Below are 9570 nucleotides of genomic sequence, written 5' to 3'. Positions count from 1 at the left end.
TAATTCCTTTCCTTAGGGCATTTATGGTGTCCTAGGAGAAAAATTACAGGTACAGGAAATTATATATTATTAGGGAAAAAAAGGAAAAGAAAATTCTAAGATAATAGAATAGAAACGAATTTTGTAATTGGAAAAATGAAGAACAGAGAAATGACGAAAGTCGAATCAAATTATTAAACGGCAAGCTTTCTAGGGTAAGCTCATTTTAAAAAAATGGGAAATTATTATAGGTTATATAGTCCATATCTATCTAATGTGCTCCACGTTATGATGAGAAAAAAAAAACGCATGAAGAAAAGCTGTGCTGATATTGAAATTATAAATCTTCCTGCTCATCTCTGCTCTCAAAATAAGTTAAATTTAATTCATTTCCCTCTTCCCAAATGAAAAGATTCTCATCTTCGAAAATATAAAATATTTTTAAATCACTTCTATTGCTAATATTTAAGGATGTCTCAACTTGGCCAAATAGGTAGGCTTGACCAAGCATTTCAAAAGAGAAATAATAGTTAATATTTTCACTTATTGGTTGGTTGAGATTTATCCTGGAGCTCTGGAATCTGTTGTTTAATAAGTTGTTATTCTCATCAACTACTTCAAAGATTTCATTTGTCTGATTGCTGGGGTCTTGTGTATTTGAGTTCACATCGCCCAGAACTAATGATGGGTGCAAGAAATTCACGCAAAACCTTTTCTTTAAATAAAATTGAAATTTCTTCAAATTATTTTTTTCCTCCAAGAATTTAATTCTTTTTATTTTTCTTCTTTTACTCAAGTCAAATGTGTTGAAATAAAGTCGATCAAATATATCATCAATTGCATTATCAATATATGCCTTTTTACTGCTTGCTTTATTGTTCTCATCTCCGAACATGTTTTTGTTTGACTGCAGTAAACATGGGTGTATTTTCTTCCATAAATGGAGGCCCAAGGAATTTTCAATATCAGAATCTTTACAATATGCAAATCCTCGGTCTTCCTCATTTATAGGTTGTATAGTAACTGCCAATATTGGACAATGTTGACCACAAATAGCATAGAGTTTATCCAAAGAGTCACCTTCCTGAAGGGCACCATGAATATTATTATTTCCAGGCAATGGCTGGTTTTTAATAGTATCATCAGAGACAGGATGGACTTTGTTGGCAGCAGTTGTAAAGCCATGAGTAACAGAAGTACATACTCTTTCTGATCTATGATTACCCTTCTCTGCATGGTGATTTGATATTCCCTCCTTGGCACAAGTTTTATTTTGAACATCTAACAAATCCTCATGAAAAGGCTCAGAATCAATACAATGAGAATCACTACAATTGAAATTGCATTTCAATTCAAGGGGTTGAGTCAGTTCCTCCAATTCTGAAGAGGATAGTTCGGCCATGTTTGGGCCTGGAGCCAAATTTCCAAAATGTGAATATGGTACCTCATTGCTATTATTATCAAGTAGAGTATCCACTGATGTGGTGTCTCCATTCCCACATATGCCAGAATTTTCAGGAGTTGATACTCTTAGCAAATGATTTTCTTTCAGGAGCCACTTGCCTTTATCAATCAGCACTCCTTCTTCTATATCTCTGAGGATTCTGTTATGATCATTTTGTTTTGTATTATGTTCTACATTTCCCCCATGATAATTGGCCCTTACGTCATTAAAGTCACATTTATCTTGTCTTTCCTCTTGAAATTTCTGCAAAACAGATGAACCACTAGATACTCCTCCAGAAGAGACAAATGACTGACTTTCAGAATCGTACAGACTTATTTTTCTAGCACATTGAAAGTCCATAGAATTGTAAGGAGAAACCTGAGATCTGTGTGTAGACCCAGGGAAAAAAGATGGTTTAACAATCTCCACTTTTCCATAAAGTTTTTCTATTGTCCTTTTAACAAGTCCTTTAATGTATTCTTTCTCTTGAGTAAACTCCTCCCTACCATCATTGGGGCCATCGCTGGATATTTTACATGGCTGATCATTCTTACTGTCTTGTCTATAGTCTGACCAACCAGAAGTCACTGGTCTTTTGAAGCAGTTTTTAAAATCAAGAGGGGACTCTGAACAACTTCCAATTTCCATGCTTTTCACCATCATTTTTACTCTCATTTTAGTTTCTACATCGTTGAGCTCCTTTTCAATATTTTTCTTAGAATCATAGCAAAACACTAAAGATGGTGGTGCTGTCAGCCTCCCATTGGTTGTCTCACAAATTACACTATTCTTTCTTTCTTCTGTAATGTTCCTGCTAGAGTGTTCTATTAATGCCAAATTTTGACTAGCCTCTAATTCTTTCTGGATCAATTCTTCAGTGGCTTGCTCTCCTGCATTTACATCTCTGTGAAAGAAATTAATGTCCTGCTTTTCTAATTCTTCAAAAGATTCCAATTCTGAAATGTTTCTTTCACTTGATGTCACACTGTTGGTTGATCCTGGTTCTTCAGAAGTCTTTGATTCCTCCTTATCAAAGGATGTATATGTATTTTTATCCTGAAATTTCTTTAATGAACAATTTTTAAACCCATCTAGAGAACTACGTTCCTTATCAAATTCTGGTTCATTTAAGAAAAAGCCACAGTGACTTAAATTGCTATTTTGGTGTGACCCCAGTATATTAAAGCCATCTTTATACCCAGGGTCTACCAAAATATTTAGGTCTTTCTGAACTTCAGCAATTTCTAACTCATCAGTGAATTCCAAATTATCAGTATATGTGTTTTCTTTGGAATTTAAAAAATCACTGGTATTGCAGACTTTGATGGGAACATAAGCCTCATCAGTTGGGCAAGCTGTCTCATAGGTATGGTTTTCCTCATGAGCACAAGCCTTATGGGAAGACACAGCCTCAGTAAGTGAACAGCCCTCTCCTGGAAAACAAGCCTTATTCATAGAGGTCTGATCCATGGTATAGCCATCACTAGAGGAAAAAATGTCACTAAGGTTACAAGACTCTTTTGGAGGATAAATCTTACTCACAGTGCACATCTCACATGGAGAGCAAGTCACCTTTGAAACAAAGACCTCAGGATCACAGTCCTCATTGGCAAAGTTGCTTCCATTTAAAGAGATTTCCTGTGTTTTTTCATTTTCAATGCACTTAGGAACACTCTGAATGTTGAGTGTGGAACAATTTGCAGAAAGACCTATTGGAACCATGTCTTGTTCTTTCTCAGTGAGTCCAAAGGGATTGGTAGTTGACTCCACTAAATTGGCAACAGCAGCCTTCAAGTCATCAGCTTCCTCTGTGATGGCAATGTGCTTTAGAACTTCCAACAATGCAAGTATTTCTGAAGTCCTGTTGGTAGTCTTGTGATAATCACCTTGACAGAAGCTATTCACACTTCCCCTTAGATTTAGCACCAGGAGCCAAGCTAGAAGGACACTAGTAGATGAATTATTTATTGGTGAAGGGAAAGAAACATCTACAAGTGAACCTGGCATTTGAACACCATTCTGAGTCTTGTGAATACTGGGAACTAAAGCTTGCAGTTGGCGAAGCAACAGAACTGGTAATAGGTCTTTTGGAGTGGCCTCTTCCATTGGATCTACTTGAATGGCAGCCTCTATACTTTGCCCTTTTGTAGCTAGGTTTATTTCTTGGTAAACAAGGCTTATCTCTGGTCCTGATTTTTCAACAGATACCTGACTTTTAGTATTATGATTATCAATAGCCGACTGTGACAAAGTACGACATTCATGTGGGGAAAGCAAGTAAGCATCATTCAAAGACTCAACTTGGTTCTCATAAAGATCTTTGTTAAGTTCTTCACTGCTATTTTTGTCAAAAGATTTACCTACTTTTTTACCTACCCTATCTCCTGTCAAATTGGCATTTTTAGTTACGTGCTTATTACTTTCCATGACAAAATTATTTCCTTTTTCAGAACTTGTACGGGAATTATTTCCCAGAAAACCATTTACCACACTTGTTTCCTTTTTGCATATTGGAGCTGATCTTCTAGAATGTAAAGTTGGATGTGGATTTATGTTCTCCAACCATCGCTGTACATAATTTTGAACTGAATGATGAGTAACATCCTCAGGAAAAACAGTTTTTTTCAAAAAAGCTAAAGAATTTGCCCTGGTTGTATCACGGTGTTTACCTACGGTAGTACCTGATTTCAATCTATCTCCTTTTTGTTTTTTCTGGCTTTTTAAAGTTATGTGTGAATTATTAACTAAACTTTTCTTTGCCATTCCTCTCAAATACCAAGATGTTATTTCTGCTTGAGCCTGTGGTCCACAAAAAGCATTGGGATTTTGCTCAAGAAAGTTAAACATATGAAATAAATTTTGATTTTCAAAAGTATTTTTGCAATATCTGAATTCATTATGGGGAAATACTTTAGCTCCTTGGCCATTTTCTCTTTTTGTAGTACCTCTTAAGCTTACTTTGTTTAGTGGTCTGGGTTTTCTTTTAGCTAAAAGTCCTTGAACCTTAGGATTTGGAATAGAATTTAATGTATTCCTATGAAAATTCTTGGAATTCATAGGATTGAAATTACTTTTAGAAAAACAATTTGTTTCAATTACCATATCACTTGAGTCTTCCTCACAAAGTAATTCTCCTTTAACAGGACTGTGCGAATCATGCAATATGGTTTCCCGTGCAATTCTACCTCTTGTGTTTATTCTCTTACTCTTACTGGGCATTCCTTTAGTTGCAATTCCCACATCCTGATGTCTATAATTTATCACTTGCTGCCGAGATTTCGTCTTCTTTTTGCTGGCAACAGATGACAAAATCTGCTTTTCATTTTCCGGAAGTTTTGTTAAACCACATTGAGCAAATTCATTAATTAGTCCATCAATTCTTGTGGTAATAGTAGAGGATCCTACTGAAGTTGGAATCTCAGAAATTGTTTTGTTAGTTCCAGAGCTGTTGCTTAAATAATGAGATGCATCTGCTAAAATAGGACAGAACCTATCATTGGTGTTACCGTAAGTTCTTAAGTTCTTGATTCTCGTTTTGTTGTCCAATGTTGTACTATCAACTGTATCTTCTTCCACAGTTAAGTTTTCTGATGTAGTCTGTGGCAAGCCATTATTATGGGACATTTCTAACATCTTCTGACTTGTAATTTCTATAACACCAGCACTTACTGCACTTGACTTGAGTTGCCTGCTTTCTTTTTTTCTTTCTAAAGCTGACTCTATCTGCTTATTGTTATCTATCTGAACAAGTACTGGTTTATTAGATACTGATGACATTTTACTGCAACAATGTGTGAACATGTGATACTCAGATTTGTTCTTCCCATCTTCCCTTTCTTCACTATAGGAAAACTGTCCAATCGTTTTCTCTTGAACTTTAGTTTCAGATACTAAAGTCACACTCCCTATCACAGATTTCTTTTGTCTCACTCTCCTTGGTCCAGGTGTAGGGGGCCTATAAAAATGATGCTTTGCTTGATCCTGAGTTCCCTGGATGATATCTGTGTCTACAGTAGCATTCTCCCAACCAGGAGAACTACAAGTTTCAGCCTCTTGTTCTGTCATTTGAATGCTTATCTCCTCTGCCAAACTGTCCTCTTGATTATTTTCTTTCTTCAGAGGTGAGACATCTGTAGACAATGAACATGCTGCAATCTTTAAACCAGATGACAGATCATCTGTTCTTCCTGGAAAACTGCTTATCTCACTCTTTTCATCATTATTAGAAAGAGCAGCTCTACTGACACTAGTTGTCCATTTTATGGTTTCCTCTTCTTTTATCTTGAATCGAACTTTCATCTCAACTGTCATGGTACCATCTTGATTAAAAATAATTGATTTCTCAATATCATCTTCTGAAGGATATATCAATAAATTCTGAGAATCCTTTTTTTCTAAGGCCAAGTAATTTTCAGGAGCAAAAGAATGGTCTGAGGAGCAATCATTAGTATGCATTTTGTCAGAAGAAGCAGAATAAATCTGAGACCTTGGGCTTGAAGGCACATGTGTGCTCACTTTCAAGATTTTAATAGTGAAAGATGTCCCGCATCAAATTATAACGTGAAAGAGCCATTATAGACATATATCCGATAGAAAAGGCAGCAAAGAAAGAAAAGAAAAAAGTAAATAATTAGTATGAAAAATACAGTAGTTTTTGATTTCATAGTAAGATGTTATTAATATGTTTCTCACCTCTATGTATTCAGCAATTATCTGAGTTCACTGTAATATCTGGTACATTTCTACAAACTATTCTTTAAAAAAGAATTTATAATTCTCCTTCAATAAGAAGTCACAGAATTTTAATTGAGTTTAATAAGGCAATTTTAATAAGTATAAAACAAATTGCTAACAATTCTAGCAAAAATATTTTTGTGGTGTTTAATTCTGTTGTTTTATTTTGTTTGCCAGCACCAAAATTGGAGTCTAACCAAGTGCTGCTCACCTATACAAAGCAAGTAATAATTTACAGTGGTATTTATTTTCCCATCTGTGCATATTCTAGAGAGACATCTATAGTATTAGGAAAGCTAAAACATTTTAATAATTCAAAGGCTATATTAATCAAATAATAATTATTAATTTATCATTCACTTTGTATAATCAATACATGTGATTTAATATAGGTAGGGCACAAAAGAGAACAGAGCTAGACTTAAGGTCCAGCCATCTAGTTATTATAATGTTTGTCATTAGAGAGAACCTTGGCACTCATGCTTCTTACATTAAAATTCCTATTAGTGATTTGCATAGCTTTTCATATGCTTGCCATCAATTAAATACCTTTAACTTTTCAAATATTTTCTCTTATTTCTCTGTACTTTTACCAAAACTGTAAATGAGAATGCCTCACTCATAATTTTTTAAAGTAAAACTTAAGGAAGCCCTTAGATTCCCTGAAACCATCAAAAACCATACTTTGCAACCTATATCAAACACAAACTAATGAAATAATTTTAGTACAATGACCAAGCTAAAATAATACTAACATATGCATAACAGATATTCAGCAGCTAATGCCTACGAAACAGAAGCATTATAATTATCTATTGAGTATATCCGTAAAATAACTAAATGACAACAAATAATAGATGAATTTCACCCACTTTAGTAATGAGTAATACTACTTAAAAGGTGTATTATTCCATGTCTAAATAAAATAAAAATTGAAATTTAAGTATACATGGCAATCAATACTTTAGCACAAAGCTAAAGTACTGAGCACAATGAATAATGAGATTAGCCATGCCTGCACAGGGAATTTATAGCCTATGCCTTCCTCCTCCCCATCCAAAAGATAATGCCGCACTGTAGAGCATTTTCTAAGAAATTATCAACCTATTGTTTACCAGCATGAATTGGCTACATGAACCTTTTCTTTAAATAAATAAAAAGTGGATTTAAGGGCCTGGGGTTTTTACTGGAATAACTTCAGTAAGCAGAGCACGTATGTAGAGATTTTTAAAAATACAATCACTCACCTACTGATTTCAGCTATAATACTGCAAAATACTATTTAGAGAAAACTACAACTACCAGAGATGTTACTTACATATTCCATAGAACTACTCTCCAAATCAATAAATGCTGGCATTTTGATTTTTTATCTAGGTATTTTATGGGGGAGGGGGGGAGAAACTATACCTCATCAATTCAAACATATGTATCTCTTGATTGATTTGGAAAAACCTAAAAAGAATTATGAGATAATCCCTATGATTCTTTCCAACTATAAATATAACCAATTTCAGTTTGAAATATTTTCGATCCCCTCATTTCTCTTCTATGAAGGCAATTTGTCATTTAACATTTAAGCATGGATTTTTTTGTTGTTGATGTAAAAAAAAAATCTCTGTGCTAACTATAAAGGCTATATATTTAAGTGACTTACTCTTTCTGCTTTCTGTCCTAGTATTTCCCTTGGAGTACACGCGACGAGAGATCCCTGGTAATCTAGTAGGAAGCGAGTACTTTTGGATGTCATAATTTCCTGGTTTAAATGGCTCCCTTCCTGCTGCCACCACAGCTCCAGAGCTCAGAATCACAGCTTGGAGACTGGGAACCTAGAAGAAAACAAAGAGTTATGGTCCTTATATAAGCAACATGAACTTTTCTTCTTTACATATGGTAATTTTATAATTGATTGAATCAATTCAACAACCTCCTGGGCTAGAAAGAAATAATCACTAAGCTTTTGTTAGGCACGAATGATGTATGCAAAATAACAAAATATCAAAGCATGTGGGTCAGGTTAAACTAACACTTTTATTGAGCCAAGTTACTAGCTGGAAAGAGACAGACGGACGGGTCTTCTGTCAAACTAAAGAAATATTTAAAAGGTATGCACTACTGGTTCTGCCTTTCCCACCAAAGTATCCAGCTGTAGCCAAACGTCTTCCCTCTGCCAGATAACAAAGGTTCTGGTGGAGACACCAGGACCAGGAAAGTGAGCTCTTGTACTGGCAGCTGCAAGTGAAACTCTCCCCTGCAGCAGGGATCCCAGGAAAATGTTTCCTTTACCTAACAGAATATCACTTCTGGCCCTCCTTTTAAAGAAATATTGTCGAGATCAGAATCTATGTCAACACATTATATAACTTAGTGCTCAGGGAACAGAGCATGGGAGAAAAAAGAGGTCCTCGTGGTGGATGTCTCCTCAGATTCTGACTCAAGAACAAAGGAACCATCTACCCAGATGAACCAGCAACTTCCCAGGAGGGTAGTAACACAAAAGCACAAGCAGGCTTGTGTGCGCAAAGCCTTCCTACCCCAGGAGCACTGTCCTGCAGGACTCCAGCTCAGACATGAGGAGCTTCCAGAATGCTCACCTTCCTCCCGTCTGTGGCATACAGCTTGGTCACGCGGAACTGCATGACCTCTGTCAGGTGCTGCAGAAAGGCCTCAAAACTCTGGGTGACTCTCCTGCTCAGAAGGACCACGCTCCTTGCCTTTGGGTCGCCATTCCTGAAAACCACAAGCCTCCGCGGGGCGCACAGCATGCCGGGAGCAGCGGCCACGGGGATGCGGTGCGCGTGTGCACTAATGGCCCGGCTGCTGTGCCAGGGCCTCGGGCGCTGACGGGCCTTGTCCAGGTCCACCGGCTGTACCTTCCTGCCGTGGGAGCACAGGTACGACTCACCGTCCTCCAGCTCCTCCAAGCGCGTGATGCTGTGTCTTCCCCGAGGGGTGCTGATATTCCTCACCCCAAAAGGTAGAGGAACCTTCCTTGACAAATTATCCAGCAGAGCATCAAATGTCTTAAAGGAACGAGGGTTAACCACCACCCTGACCCCTCCAAATTGCGGGTCTCCGCTCTTGTAGAAGCTGATCCTTTTGGCCACAACGGGATGAGTGACTCTCATATTGCGAAGGGAAGGAACATGACCTTCAGAAGAACGATGAATCATGGAAAAACTAGTGGAAGGAGTTTCGCTCATTTTGGCAGAGACCTAGAAAGTGAAGAAGATTATTTATCTCCAGAATAACAGCACCATAAAGAATGCACGATGCGAAGCTATCGCTAGGATTTCATTCATTCATTTATTCATTCATTATACCTGCCTATTTTGAAAGATAATTTTAAGGAGCTTACAATAAAAAGACATAAATGAAACAGTTAAATAAGGGTTAAAAACAACCTAAAG

The 9570-nt window shown here is 36.7% G+C and overlaps 1 protein-coding gene across 1 annotated transcript; it reads right to left on the bottom strand.

Moving 5' to 3' along the window:
- Window positions 1–316: 316 nt before the first annotated feature.
- On the bottom strand, window positions 317–9363 carry RP1 (RP1, axonemal microtubule associated). Its single transcript, XM_006923968.2, has 3 exons — window positions 8755–9363; window positions 7818–7989; window positions 317–5940 (listed from the first exon to the last, which is right to left on the bottom strand). Exons 1-3 carry the CDS (start codon window positions 9361–9363, stop codon window positions 317–319), a joined length of 6405 nt encoding a protein of 2134 aa, XP_006924030.1.
- Between the last annotated feature and the right edge of the window lie 207 nt (window positions 9364–9570).

Source organism: Pteropus alecto, unplaced genomic scaffold, assembly GCF_000325575.1.
Source record: "Pteropus alecto unplaced genomic scaffold, ASM32557v1 scaffold87, whole genome shotgun sequence".
In the NCBI taxonomy this organism is placed as follows: domain Eukaryota; kingdom Metazoa; phylum Chordata; class Mammalia; order Chiroptera; family Pteropodidae; genus Pteropus; species Pteropus alecto.
The sequence above is the reverse complement of the archived record's forward strand: the minus strand, read 5'-3'. Positions and strand labels throughout refer to the sequence as shown.